Raw genomic sequence first — 20,046 nt, forward strand, 5'->3', positions numbered from 1 at the left:
CTGGCCAGCTTCATGTCTATTTTTGAAATGTGGGAGGAACAGTCTGAGATTTGAACCCGGGACCACACCACCTTGTCACTCATTCCTTCTTAATGTGAAAATTTGGCATAACAAATATATTTTTGGGAGATCCGGTAGTTTCACCCACTCAGCCAGGCTATCCCCCCTTCTCCTTCTCCTCCATGAGAGTCTCTTCCAAGATGGACATTTTTATTATCTTCATCCGCTAGCCGAGATCAATTAAGAGATTCTTTATGGAGGAAGAAAGCACCCTCAGCCCTCAGGCTTATACTTAACAGCTCCGTTTATTCAAATAAAAAATAAAAATAAAATAAATGAGGATACAGACAGCTGCGTGATCCTTGGCATGAAGCAGAATGCAAATCTCCACCCGGCATTACATTCACATGCAAACGCAACATTTTATCGCAAAGGTTTTTATTTAAATATAAATATGTGTACAAAGATACAAGCAACAATAGTTTATTTAGCAAATAAAATTTGTCATTACTTATAAAACAGATTGCCGTGCTCCAAACATTTGATTTCAACTTTTTTTTTTTTTTTTGGAGAGAATCGGGGAGTCATCATATATAGAAATATATAGATATTTTACAGTAGAGCAGCTAACGCTGTACATTAAGGCTTATATAAAATATAAAATAAAATTAAAATAGGAAGACAAGCAATGGGTCATTTGAAATTCGTTAAGATAATTTTGATCCATTTCAAAAGTTTCCAGAGCCATCCGACTGGTGCACGGTGCACTTAGAGGCTGCCGTCCTACAGCCGAGTTCCACATTTTTCTATTAGAAATACTGGCACTGTAAAAACGTCTGCCAAGTCCACCGAGGGTCTCACTCCAACAGATCACGGCTCCGGGCACCGCCGTTCTCAACACACCTTTAAAGTCCCAGGCTTACACAACGGTTCTAATGGGATTAGAACGACTGACACCTCAAGTAAGAGTGCAGCCCCCAGCCTCTCCCATACTGCGTTGAGTATTCCAGTTTCCAGCACTGTCCATGGGCTTCACTTTTTTGGCAACCATATAATCATAGTGTTGGTCACAAAAAAATTAAGAAAAAAAAAAAGTGAACATTTGTTACACACAAGCATTTTCAAGGACTTCGATCAATGGCAAAAAATAAGATTTGGTTTGTATTTTTTTTTTGTTCCCCCCACAATGTCAATGTGCCACACAGTTTCTACAAATGACCAGAAAGAAGTTCTGCTGTGCTGCTGTGACAATGCCACCGAATGACGTAGAAGATAACCAGCCCCCTCAGACAGCTGGAGAGAGAGCGAGAAATCACACGTGGGTTTGCATGCGTTGCTGCGAGGGGCGCCCAAAGTCCGATTGCTGGGAGGACACCTGCGAGGAGGCGTACGAGAAGCGTGAAGAGCTCGACACCTTGCTGGCTTGGTCTGAATGGTCATAGGCCTCAACCTTCTCGTAGCTGGTAGGTTTGACATAACTAGTGAAGGCTCGGCCATACGTGGTGGGCAAGTAGGCGTTGCCTCCGTAGATGGGCTCTGGAGGAAAGATGCGGTCCTGCTGCTGCTGCTCATAGCTGGTGCGCCCCCCAGTGGTGGTGGCATAGCGGTGGCTGTAATCATAGATCCGAGGCTGGCTACCATGCTGGCTATACAAAGTGTTGTTGTGAGCCGGCTGAGATGGAGTGTAAATAGGCCTTGGGCTGGGAACATATTCTGAGAAGCCGCTCCTGATGTGACGGTCCTCATGAGCTCGAACATTGTAGTAGCCATTTGTGGGGTCCTAGAAGACAGCAACAGAAAAAAAAGAGAAATTAAGAGTTTGAAGTACAGAAATAAAATATCTATTTGAGATTTGGTAAGTGATTGTTTAGAAGCAGCTGGCAGGCATAAAGGCCTTTCGAGTCCTGAACAGAAAAAATTATTTTAATGACAACAGTTTGGCCAATCAGTAATAAATCAAATCAATAATTAACTCCATTTCCATAGAACTTTTCTAACCTCCTCAAAGTGCTTTACACAGACAGAAACTTCAACTGCCACCAATGTATGGCATCCATCTTGATGATGCAACGGCAGCCATTCTTGCTCCAATACACTCAATCACACAATAACTATTAGGTGGTGAAGGGGTGAGAGAGATAGTCAGCCAATAAGAGTCAGTGGATGGTTTGGGGGCCAGAATGGACAAGGTAGGATATCAGGGGATATCCTACTCATTTTGAAAAATGCCCAGGGATCTTTTATGAGTCAACACCTCTGTTTTCCTTCTCACCAGGATGACGGTGCCAATTCTTACAGCACAGTGACCCTGTCTCTGCCCTGGGGAATTGGGATCCACACCCAGACTACAGGGCAGTTGTTACTGTTGACCTCAGCAAAACCTCTTCCAGGGCCTACGCAGCCGCAGTTGCTACCACAATAACCTCTGGCACCATGTAACCCTGTAAGTGGGATAAGAAAAGCAAGGAATAGCTTTGTCTCTTTTTCTGTGCACTCGTGATTTGGTTTAATCCATCCATCAGGTCTGAGTTTCTCTTAATTCAATCAAAGCATTGAAGAGATGCAGAAACTGTCCAGGTAAGGAACCAGCCCAGCAGGATGGAGCACCGAGCACATTCCCAAATGCAGCCACAGCAAGTGCGACCATGGCTTCTTACTCCTTAAAGGTTCCTGTCTATTTCTAGTGTATAATGAAGGCACTGCCCTAGTTAGTTACTGTCCCAGCAAGGCAATGAGGTGCATGTTCCATTTAAACTAACTGAAATGTGAACAAATAATACAAAAACAGTGGGTGTTTTATTACAGTCCATGGCAAAATCAGTGCAATGACCTGTAGTTTGATTTGAATACACAATGGAAAGTCTGAAACCTGAAACGGACCCTTATGTGAAGGACCCGAGTGTCATAGTGGACTCGTCACTATCAACATCTAGACAGTGTTCAGAAGACATTAAGGAGGCTAACAGATTGCTGGGAGGACACCTGTGAAGAGGCGTATGAGAAGCGTGAAGAGCTCAGTACCTTGCTGGCTTGGTCTGAATAGTCGTAGGCATCGATCTTCTCGTAGCTGGTAGGTTTGACATAACTAGTGAAGGTTATATAGCATGATATGTGAAATTCAAGTCCAGGGAGGTTATGCTTAATATTTATAATGCACTAGTGAAGCCACATTTAGAGTGAGTGTTCAGTTTTTTGCTCTCCAGGCTACTAAAAAGACATAGCAGCACAAGAGAAACTCCAGAAGAATACAACTAGACTGATTTTGGAACTTGGATGAGTTATGGGAAAAGATTAAAGAAGATGAACATTCTCAGGAACAGGTGATATTAATCAAAGTCTTTAAAATTATGAAAGAAATTAGTATAAGGCATCCAAGCAGTTAATTTAAAATGAGTCTAACAAGAACATGGGGACACGGCTGGCAACTTGTTAAAAGCAGATTTCATACAAACAAAATTTTTCTTCACACAGAGAATTATAGATACGTGTAATAAATTAGCAAGTATTGTGGTGGAGAGTATGACTTCAGGGTCCTTCAAAACTGAGCTTGATGTCATTTTGAACAATCTAGTCTATCTGGATGAAGGAGCCTGTGGGGCTCAATGGCCTGTTCTCGCCACACTTGTTCTAATGTTAACACAATGAAGTGTCTTCTCCTTCAAAAATGAGCCCGGGCAGACTATTCACTATTGCACCACTCTGCAGGTTTAAGTATGTTAATCTATTTTTTTTTTTTATACAAAGTAAACTTGTGATGTTTAGAAAGTGCCTGCCTCTCCACTTGGTGAGCTCTTTTCAGTCACAGGTTCAACAATTACCTACCCAATGCCACCTGTCCCAGCACCCACTGCCAAACTTGTCGCCATTCTCTCATTTTTATAGCATCATGTATTTGCTCAGCTGGACTGCTGCTACCCAAGAAATATCCATCCATCCATTTTCCAACCCGCTGAATCCAAACACAGGGTCACGGGGGTCTGCTGGAGCCAATCCCAGCCAACACAGGGCACAAGGCAGGAACCAATCCCGGGCAGGGTGCCAACCCACCGCAGGACACACACAAACACACCCACACACCAAGCACACACTAGGGCCAATTTAGAATCACCAATCCACCTAACCTGCATGTCTTTGGACTGTGGGAGGAAACCGGAGCACCCAGAGGAAACCCACACAGACACGGGGAGAACATGCAAACTCCATGCAGGGAGGACCCAAGAAATAATTCACATTATTTTTTTCTAATAATTTACTTTTTCTTTTACCATTGTTTAATATTTTACAAGGAGCCATAAGTCCCTTGTTTGCCCCTAGGAGGATGTCCCCATGAATGATGGCCTGGTGTTCCTTCCAGGGATAGGCTGTGGCTCTGCTAACAATATAATAGAAGGGTGCTTACCTTGAGCTCAGTCCTCTCATCCTCCTCTTCCTCCAGAAGGTCACTGTGTTCTGTCCGTGACGTTCCTGGTGATTCACTGTTTGGAGCCTACAGGAAGACATACAGGGACTTAACTTTCCAAAGTGGAGGGAAGGATTTTCTGGCAGTGATCATGTTAAGATGAGTCACAGAGAATTAACTCCACAGTTTTTTTTATTCTTCATACATCAACATAACCTGTCACAAAGGGATGAGCCCACAACCAAGAAGGGATTCTACTATTGAATGGGCATCCATTCAGTAAAACCATCTTTAGAGCTGAAGAGTGAGAGCTGAAAACTCATCAGAGAACTGGTGAATGTGAGAAGTTCAACCAGACTCATTAGTATGTATAGTGAGGTGGGAGGCCTGGCTAGCAAGGAGTTAACTGGAGCAAGAGTTCCACTTAGGTGTCACAAAGCAGTAGAAGCTGTAACAGAGGGTGACCTGTTTCATGCGCCAAAAGTCGAACATCTGTAGGTACCAGAATAAGGGAAGGAGCATGGCATCCTGAAAGGAGCTGGTAGTGCTCCACAGTGACATTCAAGGGTAGACAACACAGAAAATGCTAGGTGGACATAATGCTCTAAACAAACAGTAAATGCAAGAAAAGACCATAGGTTACAACTGTAATGCAAGCTGCCTCCTTAAAAAGTAGTACAGGTCATGGAGGACAAGTGGTGGGAGAACATCACACAATCCATAACTGAGATGACTGTAACCATGTTAGTTCTTTAAAAATTGTGCAAGGTGTGGGGGTAACAAGGACACTGATGACACTTAGCGGAAACCCTAAAAATGTGTCCAGTAGCTACACTGAGCTTGTGGGTGCTGTGAGAGGAGTTTTACTTTGATGTCTGAGGGTCACAGGGCTTCTGGGTACAGTGAGAATAATGACCTCTAGAGGTAGCACTAGCCTATTGTCCAAGGGCTACACTGCGTTTGTTGGTACAGTGAGATAGGAGACATTAGAAGGAGTTTTAATCTGTTGTCCTAGGAATACATGTGAATTGTGGGTACAGTGAGACTAATGACCGCTGCAGCAAGCTCTAATTTGGTGTACAAAGGCAACACAGGGCTTGGAAGCACAAAGAGTCTAGGGACCACTAGAGGGAGCCCAAGTTTTGTGTAGAAGGTTTACAAAGAACTTGTGGGTGCAATGAGAATAGAAACCACTAGAATTAGCAGTAGGGGTTTGTGACTACAGTGAGGCTAATGACCACTTGAGGAAGCTATAGCTTGATGTACACGGGCTACACAGGGCTTGGAAGAGCAAGGAGCAGGACCAGTAGAGGTAGCATTAGCTTTCTATAAAAGGGCTATAAAATGGCTGAGCTTGAGATTGCAGTGAAAATAGGAACCAATAGAAGTTTTAGTTTGATGTCCATGGGACACATAGGGGCTTGTGGGTACACCAGAACTAGGGACCACTAGATGGAGCTCTAGCCTGGGCTACACCAGTCTCATGGGTGAAATGAGGTAAGGAACCAAAAGGAAGAATTTTAGCTAAATGTCAAAGACAAACAAAAGGGCTTGTGCTTACAGAGAGACTAGAGGGAGGTCTATCCTGGTGTTGAATGGCTGCACAGGGTTGAAGTACAAGGAAACTAAGGACCGCTAGACTAGAGGGAGCTTTATGATGGGTGTCTGAATTGATTTGGCTCAGAAATGACCCCAAAGGAGGATGAAAATCACCTCAAGGGAAAGGTGTAATGAGTGTAAGGTTGGATCGAGATTTGGGGAAAGGCTCACTGATAGGAGGAGTAAGGGGTTAGAGTTGTGAGGGAGATGGAGGTTGAGAGGGGACAGTGATTTCCTGATACTTTAGAGGTACAACAAGTGGATATGCAATCTAATCCAACCCCACCTAAAAGATAAAGGTTTAAGCCTGAAGATGGAGGTCATCCAGAGCAGTAGTTTCAAATGTGGTCATCATATGTGCCTTAAATCCTTCTTAATTTAACACTTTTAATTTGTACATTAATATTTAAAAGCAAATGCATCCATTTTGAGATACTGGTGTACCTTGGCTTTGAACCAGGAGTTGAATCCTGCTATAATATTTTAGTTTATGACAGATTAATGAGCTTCTACCTGACCATGTTTTCTCCTACCAGTTGACAAGGTTGCATGCTGCTGAAACCAATTATTTCTACTCAGCTCTGTTCCACTGATGTGAATGGAAACCAGGATTAAAAAACTACAGCTCCTTTGATGAAGTGAGAATTCCCTGAAAGTAACCCACTGGATGAAGTGCTTCAGCTCTCTTGGATCAAGAACTTACCATGGGCTGCTTGACATCCTCTTCCTCATCCTCAGTGGAGCGTGCTGCGTTGTGGTCACTGTGCACAATCTGGACTCGGATGTCACTCTTGGAGAGCCGTGTGCCTTTCTTGCCTTCATGGTAGGAGAAAGATTAAGAAAGCTTGTGTTACTGTCACTTCTTTTCACTTTTAGCAGGGTCTGCCTATGAAAAATCTGTCATTCTCCCGAGACACAAAAACTTGAATAAAATGTAAAGACAGAGCCGACGGCAAATTCTCTCGCTCAGCTTCAAAATACAAGGGAATGCTTCGAATATGAATAAAGGCAACACGAAACCTTCAGTGGGTGGGGGATTATGGCTTTATGGTGGTGGTGGGGGGGGTGTACTTACTGGGGAAAGCAGAAGTGGGACCCCCATTGTATTAGCATGCAGTACAACTGAGAAACTCACCTTTTCCAGATCGCCTGCAGCACACAGAAATGACAGCAATTAGACCGACGAGTACAAGGATCCCACCTCCAACTGCAGCACCTACAATGATCAGTAGAGGGAGCACTTCTGCAAAAAGAGAAATGGACTCAGTTAGGTAAGGAAGTGGGGGGACGGAGTGGGGGGGGGGGGTCAAAATTGTCACACTAATACATTCCACATTGTTAAACTCGGTAGGTTAAAATTAATAATGTACAGTGCTGTAAAAAGTATTGCACCCCTTCCTGATTTTCTCTTTTCGCGCACATTTTTACAATGGTTGTTTTTAGGATTTCGACAAAATGCAGCACACACTTTTATTTATACCATTTATCAACCTACACTATATGAAAAAGTAATTGCCCCCAATTTAAATCAACCCATCTAAAGGGATAACACAGCCAGGATTGATTAAAACCAGAATCTTCATAGCCCTGCTTCTTTCTGTGTTAGTATGATCAAATCCAATTCAAACTTGGCCCTTTTTTGTGTCGGTGAGTGATGTCCAGTCCTGCTTGGCACCATTGCTTTCTCTCACGTTCTTGTAATAGAGAGGGCAGTTGAAAGAATAGAAGGCTAACCATTCCTGTTTCTCTTTACTAAAATGTCCTCCTATGTCAAGCTTAGGGTTTCAGGTATCTGGAGTCGTAGTAGTGATAACAGAAGGAAGGACATCACCATGGCTCAGACACAGTTCCATCACAGGTCAACCTCCACATTTTCTTAAGCTTAGTTAAAGTTGTCATCTTATCTAACCAAAGCTCCTTGGATGTGGGCAGGAACTACACAAGAAGACTGCAACTTGTCAGGTTCTTCTCTACAAAAGACCACAACTAAAGTTGATAATCAAAGTATGGTGAGATGGCAAAGCTGTCCGGTGTATCACTCTACACTCACCACTATGTGTGAAAACTAAAGTCCAGACTTGAAAGAGATGTGCACGTCAGGCAATCATTGAGCAGAATCCCAAATCAGAAGGGGTGAATACCATAAAAGAAAACAGAAAAGTGAATAATCCAGGCATAAGGCATGCCATTCACACCTTGCTCTTTGAGTGACACCACAGCTGTCCCAGGGCCAAAGCGGTTCCAAGCAGTACAGTTATAACGCAGACCGAAGTCCTCAGCTGTTGTTTCCGAAATGACAAGCGTTGACATCACTCCCTCGTCCGTTGAGACTGTGTTCACAGTAAACCGCCCAAGGCTGCCGCTTGCCAGGCTCTTCTCTCCAAACGTCCACACCTGAAAACATGTGAAAGAGGAGCAAATGGAGTTAATAAGTGGAGGGATGGGGGGTCTCTTTCAAAGAGTTGTGTTGAAACAGGCCTCAAGGTAGATTCAAAGAGTAAAGTAGAAAAAAGGAATTAGCCCACCATCCAATTGAGAGGTTATAAAGGTCCACCATCAGATGGAGCTATGACCTTAATGGCTATTTCATTGTACAGTAGCTCAGTTCCAGTCACCATCTCTGCTGTGAACAATGAGCAAACCCAGACAAGGATCTCGGACAAAACATCTGAGCTAAATACTGATGGGGCTTTTAATAACTGGAAGACCCTGGCAATTTACTAGAGCCATAAGGAAAAACAAATTGCCTCACATTGCTGGAGTGAAGCTGATGAAGGTAAATGTGATAACAAGAGGTGATGTTTGAAGAGTTTGCTTTGTACTCACAATTTTAGTTGGGAGAGGTGTGCTACCCACAAGGCACTGTAGCTTTCCCTTTGCCCCCTTGGTGGCATGTTGAGTTGGATCAGCAGTTATGATTGGAGGTCCTGTAATGAAGAAGAGAAAGCAATGAGAACCGCTGGTCCACAGAGACCTCTTTAATTCATTATATGATGCAACCAATTCATTATAATGGATGATTTCATTAAAGGAATACTTTACCTAAAAGTGACATTTTTTATATGACACTTATCCTTAGTAGTTTGCAGTGATGGCCAAGAAAAATATTTAATCTCATGTTTTCATGTAGACCAAGAGAGAAAAATGATGATGTAATAGAACCTAAAGGTGACTAGTGCTGTCAAATGTAAAACAATGTGAAAATGTCAGCGGAAAAAAGAAAAAAATTCTCACTATACTGGTTTTGCATACTCTACATGTCCATTATCCAGGTGTGTAGTTAAAATGTGCAAAACGTGTCAATTTTGTGCTAAAAAATTATTAATAGTCCCCCCCCAAAAAAGTCAGTGTACATCATAAACAGAATACTGTGCTTCTGAGCTGAAGACAGGACTCTTAACCAATGAAGTAGATCTTTCTAGAAGGAATGACTAATAATATTTTAGCAAAAAAAATATATGCGTTTTCACATTTTGAGCATACGACTGGAAAACGGACATGTGGATTATGGGACCCGAATAACGTGAGAATTTCTTTTTTCTATGGATGTTTTCATGCTATTGCAAAGCATTGGTCACCATTGGGTACCATTATATAACTAGCTGTACCCTGCGGCTCCACCCACGTAGTAGCGAAACAGGACAACTTTAAAAATCAATTAAAAAAAATGTAATTCTGGCTTTGCAGAAGTTAGGTACACTCCATCGTCAAACGTTGGCACTGTCCCCCCGTGTGGAGAGAAAAGCATGTGGCAGTGATATCTCTGGCAATCAGCAGCTACCCTCTAAAACACACATGGCTCTGATCTCTCTCTCTCTCTCTCTCTCTCTCTCTCTCTATCAAAAATTTCAAATCTTACTCCTTAACAATCTGTAGATGATAATGTCTGTTGAACAAACAGGTATCACTAGCTAAGTGGAGGCAAGGTATGCTCCAACACGTGGCAAGAGGTAGAGCAACTTGAACGGAGGCTGGCACTTGAGTGAGGAACATTCTGCCCGGCTCCCCACTCCTGATGTCTCGCTTCCCCCTTCCCTTGGACCACAGCCTTTGTCTCAGATTAGCGCAAATATATCACTACTGCAAGCGAAATAAGATATGAAGTCGCAAAATCAACCGGAATGTTCAAGCAAATTACAGAAAAAAAAAATGATCTAAATTCATTTAGCAGTTCTCTCATTCGCTAGCTAAGCTGAGGCAAGGTATGCTCTGAGGCTGGCACATGAGTGAGGAGGACCCAGACCCCCTTCCCTCAGCCTGCTGTATCTCTCTTGAATTTGTGCAAATAAATCGGTACCACAAGTGAACTATGATGCTTAGCGCAATAAGAGAAGTCACAAAATCAACCAGAATGCTCAAACAAATGATAGACAAAAACCAATCTAACTCCGTTAAGTAGTTCTCTCGTGAAAAGAGGAGAGATAGACAGACAGATGTTGGATTTTATATATATATATATATATATATATATATATATATATATATATATATATATATATATATATATATAAAGTATAGAGAGAGAGAGAGATGAATGCTTTTTTCTCATTCTGCGTGAAAATGATCAATCAACATTTTTTACTTGGCCATCACTACAAATTGGTATCCTTCACACAAAAAGGCGAGCTTCAAAAGGGTGACCTCAATTGGGCACGGTGAATAAAGGCACGCGTAAATAAAGGCAAGCTTCAAAAAGGCGACCTCAATTGAACGCGGCGAATAAAGGCGTTTGTAGATAATTTAGATAATAATAGATAGATAATAATATTAGATAATAATAAAATAGCTACGTGGCATTGCACATAATCTACAGCTTCAAGTGTAACACAACAATGAATAAGAGCAGAAAACAACGAAATATAGAGAGCTTTAGAAACAGTTTGTCAGAAGTTCATGCATTAATTAATTGGATGTTTTAATATTCTTGCTTTTGCCTTTTTATACATTCAATCATTGCCTTTATCTAATAAATTTTCTGTAATAATTTTGTTGCGTTTGCCTTTATTTGCTGCGCCCAATTGAGGTCGCCCTTTTGAAGCTCGCCTTTTTGTGCGTGCCCTTATTGAATAGAACCCTACAAATCACATGGGATAGTTAACATATAAAAAAATATCATGTTTGGATGGAGTATCCCTTTAAGATATATAGAACTTGTGAGATCAAATCAGATAATAATAATAATAGTAATTAATAATTATAATTCTTTACATGTCTTTAGCACTTTTCTCACTACTGAAAGTGAACGCTTTACAATCTCCACGCAAGGAGGACCCGGAGCACAAACCCATGATCTCCTTATTGTGAAGCAGCGGCACTACCAGATAGAAGTGACATTGCCATCCCTTTCCTAATTTGCTGTTCAGGGTCACAAGGAGTGGTTGCTTATCTCAGAAGCTTTGAACAGAAGGTGGGATTCAGTAGTGGATAAGGTGCCAGTCTGCTGCTGGGTACACTCACTAATACAGGGCCAGTTAAGTGTCACCAAGTAACTGAGTATTGGAGGAAAGCTGGAGAAGAACTGACACAGAGATAAGGAGAAGGCACACACTAAAATGAGAAGTGCACAGCCTGCAAATGAACTCTAAGGAAGAAGCGGTACATGCCATGTCACTCCGATGGAGCGCCCAGGACATTAAATATTGATGTTCGTTTTCCCAGCCACCAGATCAGTAAAGAAATGCAGTTTGGATTGGCTGAGATGCAAATTGTTACAAATAAAATCTTATCTCATGGCTTCAGCAGTGCTAGTAATCGATGCTGACCACAATCGATTCCAGTCTTGGACAGTTTTGAACTCGGGTTTTACAAATGAAGACTTTGATTATTTTGTATGTTTAAAGCAATTTAAAAGGGTTGTTGTCAACACCATTGTAAGGTACCCAACTAATACTGTAATATGTTAAGTTAAGCTTTTATGTTGGCACCCAAGAGCGTGAATCATTGAATCATTGTTACTTTATGTTACATATTGCTAATACAGCCTGACTCGAAATAAAGAAGGCATTGCAGTTTAATCAAATAAATAAAATAAGTAATTAACAAAGGATAGCATGATAGCATAGTGACTGCATGGTTTTTCTATACCCGCGTAGCCTTCTTTCATCTCCTCACACTTCCTTAAGACGTGCGGTCAGATTGATTGGTGACTCTAAGGTGGACCTGGGCAGTATGGGTGGGTGATGGCAGCATGCCCCTCAGGCTTGGCCCACATTTTTTATAATTCAGTATGCTGTTAGGATAGGCTTTGTTATCCTGTGCTAATGGACTGAATACGCTCACAGAAGGATTGGATAAATAAACTTTATTTGACCAGTATGATCCAGTAACTCAATATTCTTCCACAGAACTAGAAACTTATCACATTTAGGTTCTTAATTATAGTAATTATATCAGCAATTTCAATTTCAGTCATCCTCTTAAAATGCATAGCCATATGCCCAGTATCTCAACATTTTAAATTACATTCTATCGCAGAGAACGGCTTATAGGCTGGCCACCAGCTCTTTCTAGCAGCAACAAAACATCTCTGCGTATCGGTGCCAGTAATTAAATTCTCATACAGAATTTTATTCTTAATCCTTTAATGAAGGATAAGCTTGCAATCATTTTGCAAAGAGCGGAGCTTTAATCTGATCTATTGAGATGCTTTTTCAGTGTGTCACCCCCGCCCGCCCATTATCTCACCGCCTTCCAGTGACTTGCTCGGCACGTAGAGACCGACCGCCTGCTTACCGTTGACAGTGAGGGTCACTTCCTTTTCGGCGACTCCAATCCGAGGCACAATGGCTTTGCAGATGTAGGTGCCGGCGTCCTCTTGTGTTACAGCCTTGAGCTGGAGTGTGTTGCCATTGCTAAGAACCTGGAAGGCATACCAAGGAGGCTCGTTCAGTGACGTGATAGTAAAGCGAATGGTGTATTCTCTAAAAATGACTGGGAAGATGAATACTCACCACACTCGACCCCACTTTAGTCCAGGCTAAGGTTAATGGAGGGTTTCCTGTCCAGGAGCAGGTAAAGGCCGCATCCATTCCGATGTCTACAGACACTGGCTTGGGCTCTGACATCAGCCTTGGCCCAACTATGATTTGAAAAATAAAATACATTACAGTTAATTGAGAGAACTATTTACTATGAAAAAAAAATAACAAATCCATTGACTCTAAGAGCCTGATTAATTCAATGAGCTGGAAACAGTCCATCACATTGCATGCTTAGATGCAAAGCATTTTATCACAGTCTCAATAGAATAAAATGATCTTTTCAAAGGGATAAAATTTCTATCAATTTATTGGCTCATCAGAAAGAGTCAAAGTCAGGCACAAGGCATTGAACCAAGCTTGGGCAAGGCACCAGCCAACACAGAGCACACCCACACATTTAGACTGCATTACCATTTATATTAACATGCAGTTTTGAGTCACCGAAATGGTCACTAGTGATGTTGTATGTTCAGAAAAAGGATCAAGTAAGGAGCAATAAGAGGATCCAGAACCCGTCCAGCCAACCATTTTCTGAACCCCACCATCCAACAACAAGCAAGGAAGCAATGGGCTGGCAGGCCATCACTCTCACATGTGGCTACTTTAGACGCTGATGTTGTGTTCACATCTTTAAGGTGATGGAGGAAAACAGAGTATGCATAGCAAACCCATATGGGCACGGGCTAACAATCTCTTTTCATTTTTGTTTTTCAATTTTAGAATATCCACTAAAATAACTGCTTAGTCTATCAGTCCAATTACTGAGCCTGCCAATCACAAAGAGCAATCTGCCCAGTTTGGGATGCTAGGCAGTCGGTATAAACAGGGGTTATTCCATAGGAAAAAAATGCATTGAATTTCCATTCATCTTCCAAACAGGGCCCGTCAAAAATGTTTAAATAACAAAATAAGTGCCAATTATACATTTGTCCTTTTATACTCTTGGAGAGTTCACATTTCTTAACAAGGTCTCCCTCAGTGGAATCATATTAAACTTTCACCCATCCTGGATTCTCCTCAACGTTCCTCATAACGTTGGTCATAATTAGGGATGTTGATGGTTTAGCAATCCTTTGAGGTCCACACAACCCGCTAAGGTGAACTTTCCTTTGCCTTCCTCTACAATATCCTATATTTAAGTGCTGCCCACCCTTAGCAAGGAATACATTTATGTGTCCTCACTGAAGTAGAGTTTTGATAATTAGTTTCTATTACCTGTTTTCAAAGGGTCTTCTCAAAATATATACTGAGATCACATTTATAGTGATAGGAATCGTTCCCATCATGCCTGTTCTGGAAATCTTATTTATAAATTCTTCCTGTCATACCTTCTCAGTGAATTTGCTTTATGCCTTCCAAGTGACATTAGCTCTGCAGGTTCTTCCTATCAGTTGTCACCTCTGTACAATGCTTAGTAAAATTTGAATGCCAGTTCATTTCCAGACTGAGTTCTAGTATTTAAATTTGGAATATTCTCTTCATTTTCAATATGCCGAATGTTGTTTAGCAAATAAGAATTGTGACAGTTGCAAATGACAGCCTTACCCTTCTTACCCGGCCGGGATGTCTCCATGATGGAAGGACTGAGGGTAGGATAGAGGGCAGCTTCCTTGGCTTGCTACAGTGCCAAGAAGCAAGGAAGCTCAACCCCGCTGGGGCCCGTGTCCACCGCCAGGGGGCATAAAGAGAATGGCTGAGCCCTATTCTGCAGGGCTGCCGTCACATCCAGAAGTGCAGGAGATCATGGAACACCTGGAGTACTTCCGGGTGCTCTATAAAAGGGGCCAGCTGCCACAACTCAAGGAGCCAGAGTCGGGAGGAGGTGGACGAAACTTGCGAGAAGGAGTGGAAGCGAAGAAGAGAAGAGAGAGACGGACAGTGTGCTTCATGCTATTCTGTACTGTCCCACCATGGGGAACAAGTCAAAATCGTTTCCCACAGTGTAATATAGGTGTGTTGTGTGCAACACTTGGCTTCTGTGTCTGTTGGGGGAGCTGTACACCCCTTGTTGTCCACACAGTAATGACCTTATGCATACTCTTCCTCCTACAGTTCCATCTCAGGATGACCAGTTGACTGGATACTCTAAACTGGTAATGTGTTAGTTTGTGTGTGTGTATGTGCAATGGACTAGTCTTGTGTCCAGGGTACTCATTTGTACTGTGGACAGGCTCCTCACGACCCTGGATCGGATAAGTGACTTCTAAAAATGACGAACGGCTCTCTTTGGGATTTTTTTCATTTAGAGACAGATTTTCAATCTCATAGAACAAAGACACAGTTGTGATTCTTCTCCTCAGGAAATTCATACTTACATTGCACATCCACAAGGGTGCTGACGTTGGTGCTGCCCACCGAGTTTGACACCTCACAGGACACTGGGTCAGTGAAGTAGGTATGGTCCACAGTTGCTTCTAAGCTGTCCCCATTGGCTTCAGAGATAGGCACTCCTCCTTTGGCCCATCTGCAAGAAAATAAAGAGGTTAAACTAAACTGCTCCTCTTAGTCATTGTTCAAAACCCAGAAAAAAATATATTAAAAAGTCACTTTAATGATATGACTGGCATCTCTCCTTTACTGGATGTGACAAGTAGGTGCTCATGTCTGAAAAGAAGACTCTTTGTCATATTCAGGGAGAAGAGCTTCTCCTCGACATAATGGAATAAAACCTCAACTGAAAAGACTGGATTTCAAAGGCAAAACGCAACAAGAAGGTCTTGGCAGACATATCTGGTAGTCAGGAGATCTGGCATTGTACTAAATGAACAGACGAACTGATAGAAAAATACACAGCCAGAGGGGTCATCTTCACGCCCACTGTGTTAAACATTGAGTGCCCGCTGATGGGCAGCAGGCCCTTTTCCAACCTTGGCCAGCTTATATGCTCACCTCCTTCGCAATGGGCAGATCGTTTATTAGAATCTTGTGATGAATTCTTCATGGGTTTGGCCTGACTTTGCAGACTTTACAAATAGTGTTTTTTTTTTTTTTTTTTTAACCATTAGTTTTCCTTTTACTTGAGGAGGAAGCACAGGCAATAAAAAATATTCACCCTCTTTGGACGTTTTTGCATTTTATTATTATAAAATATTGAATCACAGTGAATTTAATTTGGCTTTTTTGACATTGGTCAGTTGAGGTCAGGTTGGGGAGCATGCACTGGTACAGCGCGTTGCTGCACACACCACATGATAAAACAGCTCGGATCCTGGTTCGCAACCCCCCAGGCAGGCACACGGTCCAGTCCCACCATCCTTGGCGGTTTCACTTTGACGATGGAGTCACTTTCTTTCAGCTTCATGCTGTAGCCTCATACTGCTTTCTTCTTCTGGATCGTTAACTTGGGGCTGCCTTGCCTGCTCTTTGAGCGTCATGCTGTAGACTTGCACTTCCGGGACAGACAGACAGACAGACACACACACTTCCACGCATTTACATTTATATATATGATATGTATATATATATATATATGTAGAGGAGGTCAAGAAGCAAATGACGGAAGCAGTGAAGGCTATCACTTTGCAAGAGCTTCAGAACAGTTTTGAACAATGGAAAAAATGGTGGGACAAGTGTATTGCGTCTCGGGGAGAGTATTTTGAGGGTGATTACATTTTGGAAATGTGAGGAATATACTATTTAAAGAAAATTTTTTTGTTATTTTTGGGTCCCCCCTTGTAGGTGTTTTAATATTAATGGTTTCCATGTGATGCCTCACTCTGGACCAACATAATGACCCTTTGCTCTGTTCATAGAATCACTTTCTACGAAGGTGTCACTCTTTCTGTGCTCCAATTTTCATATAAACTTAACTGCTGCTCTTTTCCTTGCCCACACTCTTCTTCATAAGACTATCCAGATGACAGCTAGGACACAGTAAAACCTTTAAAACTCCTTAACCCTGGTTGCCAACTTTCTGCTTCCTCAAAAACCCTCTTCAAACTTTGGGCTATTCACACAAACACATAAACTCAGTCAGAAATCCCAAACGTACCTGTAGCCAGTAATCTCCGGATTTGCTGAAGCCGAACAGATGAACAGAACTTTGGCTCCTTCCAGAACAGTCTGTGGCTGGACCGAGAGAGTGACTGTGGGTGGATCTGGAGGGGCAGATATGTCATGATTGTCATTTTCTGGTCACAAAGAGCATTTCGATAAGCCATTCTGAGCCTCACGTACAACTGGACAAAGAAAAGACTTACGTTGGACGTTCAGGGTGATGGAAGTCCGCTTTCCAGCAGGAGCTGCAGGGTTGGTAACGTGACATGTAAAAGTGTGTTTGCTGTCCTTGTCCTCGGGCATCACAAGAAGCATGCTGACTGCCATTTCTCGCTTCCCGTCTTCCATCAGACTCTGAGGGAAAGGCCAACAGCATAAAGTTTGTTAATAGTCCTCTGTTTAAGGTGGTAATGAAACTAACCTGTGATGCTTTGTGTCCTCTATGGTCTCATACGGAGATGTAGTGCGCAATGTCCAAAACTGTGTCTATCTCAAAAAACTGTCTGGGAGTGTTGTTTAATAAAGCAACCAGATCATGTGCATTATGAGAATGCATGAGACGTCAAAGATGGTTCAACAATCTGTCCATCATGCATCTTGAACTATGGGAATTACAGTAAATGAAGTCAATGAGTGACATAGGGACATGTAGTGGTTAGAACTTCTGAATCACACGTCCAGGGACCCGTGTTCACGTCCTATCCTACTCTTTGTCTGTGGGCTGCTTGCACATAATTATCACTTGAAACTCTGACTTCTACCCACATCCCAAAGATGTGAAGCTTAGGCTTATGAGCAACTTCCCTGATGAGTGAGTGTGCCATGTGGCATCCCTTTCAGGGTTCTTTCCTGCCTAGAGGACTGATGCTGCTTAGATGGGCTCCACAGCCCTCCAGGATGCTGTAATGGGGTAAGCAGCCCCAACAAATAGATAACATGAAATCTATCAATCATTGACAATTTTTGAAGGGTTATTTCCAGACATATCATCATGAGTCCATTTCATAGGTTTAGAGGGTCATTACTGTCGAGTGTACCGAGTACAGTTTCCATAAATCATACATTCGTGTCAGCGTCATGAGAAGGCAGTGCCCATTCTAGCCTCATTGGGAGCAGGATGGGATAATAAAAGAGCCCATCACATGATATATGATAAGTACAAATACCATGTGTCTTTGGGATTTGGGAAGTAGTACTAGGTTGTGGTACCGTGTTAGCCATTATGGATGTAGTGAGATGTCAAGCAGAATGACAACTTTTATCGGCTAACTGAAAAGATTACAATATGCAAGCTTTCGAGACAACTCAGGCCCCTTCTTCAGGCAAGACTGAAAGTACCAGGAAAGGAATAAACACTGAAACATGAGGAAAACATTGAAACGTCACCTAGGACTGAAGTAATGAGGTGAAAAATGCATTATCACTTTAAGACAAAACTTAAAAACATGGAGACCTGCTATCCGCCAAGAACAAACCACTAAGCTGATCGATATCTCGTGTTGCTGGTCCTTAAACGCCATCAGGCTGTCAGCTTCGAGCATTTTTATGAAAGCAGCCATACATGAGAAGCATGACCATCGATTGGCTGGACTAACCTTGGAGTAGACTGCTGAGTCCTGAAGCTCTCCATCTCGATACCACTTGATTTCAGCTGCAGGCTTGGCACCAGATGCCCTGCAGGTCAGATTATATGGCACTCGTGCCTTCAATTTCACCACTGGCCCATCATCAACAACAGGATCTTCGGGTGGCACTGTAAAGAAAATGGGAAGGTGAACTAGAACCAAATTCACTTTTTGAAGCACACGTGAATGGACACAGATTAGAAGAAAAGAACAGGGTAGCTTTTGAACTTTGGCTTTTATACCAAAAAAATAAATAAATAATGCTTCTGCTTAGTGGTCCAGGAAACAATCAGACATTATATAGATTTCTGCTAGAAAGAAACAGTCCAGCCACCAGGTGGCAGTGAATCCCTGATGGAATAAGATTAATAATAATAAAAAAAAGGACGCAACTGGCCTTAGGATTTCATTTCCTTCATTAATATAGACATTCTGTTGACCAAATCAGACATTTCTAATTATTATTTTAAATATATTTGTATCCCTTTGTCTTACCCAACACAGTGAGTTTGGCTCGTTGTGATCGCAAGGCAGCTTGGGTGGCTTGGCACTCATATATGGCATCATCTGCCAGCTCAGCCGAGTCAATGAAAAGACTGTGCTCACCGGATATGGGGTCACCTGTAATGGAATATCTGTTCCAACCTGGCAAAAAGACAAATTAGAAAATGACATCAGGAAGCAGCCAACCATTATGAAGGCACATCAGCTTGTTCAGTAGCATTGTGCGCAAAGTAGGAACCAGCCAATGGAATGTCTTGAATTAATGTTGAAGGAAGGCCAGGTTATTAGAAGAAAAGGCTCTCTGCAGACTCAGAGAGCATGCAAAGCTGACGAGGCAATGAGAAGTTTGGGACAGCAATAGTAACCATTGTGCCATTTATCTTTGATAAAAATGCCCATAGCAAAATACCGGCAAACCAGAAAGCTTGTGTTCACAAGCCACATACTGTCCCCAGAATTGTTACTGACCAGATTGGGGTCCCTGAGGGTATTTAATAAGAACCTAAAATCGGCATACCTGGCAAGTCTCTCTCCCCACCCAGCGCCAAGCCATCCTTAGTCCATTGCACCATGCCTCGGTAGCCAATCACCATGCAGGGCAACCTAACCGACTGTCCGGCCACAACCACTTGGTCCTGGGGCTGTTTGGAGAAGTATGCAGCCTCATCTGTGGAGACAAAAAGGAACACACGCTGTTAGTTGTTGTTATTTTTTTCATATTAGATCTGTTTGTTGAAAGTGACTATAATGGAGAGTAAAGTGCTGTATAGAAGAGGTGAGGGGAAAGCTCAGCTGAGTTAACAAGTTAACATATGGAGACTCCTATAGAAATGAAAAGAGGGAGAGACAGGCCAGTTGTCAGGATGCTCATCTTATAAACGGAGTGAGGCAGCTTGGCAAGATGTTAAGACTCAACTCTGGAAGAGGGATTGAGATTAGCAAG

General features: G+C 42.3%; 1 protein-coding gene across 1 annotated transcript in view; it reads right to left on the reverse strand.

Annotated features, from left to right (window-relative positions):
- Positions 1–286: 286 nt before the first annotated feature.
- kirrel3l (kirre like nephrin family adhesion molecule 3, like) overlaps positions 287–20,046 on the reverse strand; it is an 82,650-nt gene continuing 62,890 nt past the window's right edge. The window contains exons 2-15 of the mRNA XM_028823390.2: positions 19,621–19,770; positions 19,095–19,244; positions 18,570–18,727; positions 17,178–17,328; positions 16,970–17,075; positions 15,294–15,442; positions 12,949–13,076; positions 12,731–12,857; positions 8,825–8,925; positions 8,194–8,392; positions 7,134–7,241; positions 6,702–6,814; positions 4,400–4,486; positions 287–1,780 (exon numbers count right to left, since the gene is read on the reverse strand). Coding sequence (XP_028679223.1) covers positions 1,313–1,780; positions 4,400–4,486; positions 6,702–6,814; positions 7,134–7,241; positions 8,194–8,392; positions 8,825–8,925; positions 12,731–12,857; positions 12,949–13,076; positions 15,294–15,442; positions 16,970–17,075; positions 17,178–17,328; positions 18,570–18,727; positions 19,095–19,244; positions 19,621–19,770 — 2,195 coding nt within the window. The 3' untranslated portion in view covers positions 287–1,312. The remainder of the gene's footprint in view (positions 1,781–4,399; positions 4,487–6,701; positions 6,815–7,133; positions 7,242–8,193; positions 8,393–8,824; positions 8,926–12,730; positions 12,858–12,948; positions 13,077–15,293; positions 15,443–16,969; positions 17,076–17,177; positions 17,329–18,569; positions 18,728–19,094; positions 19,245–19,620; positions 19,771–20,046) is intronic.

Source organism: Erpetoichthys calabaricus, chromosome 17, assembly GCF_900747795.2.
Source record: "Erpetoichthys calabaricus chromosome 17, fErpCal1.3, whole genome shotgun sequence".
NCBI lineage: Eukaryota > Metazoa > Chordata > Cladistia > Polypteriformes > Polypteridae > Erpetoichthys > Erpetoichthys calabaricus.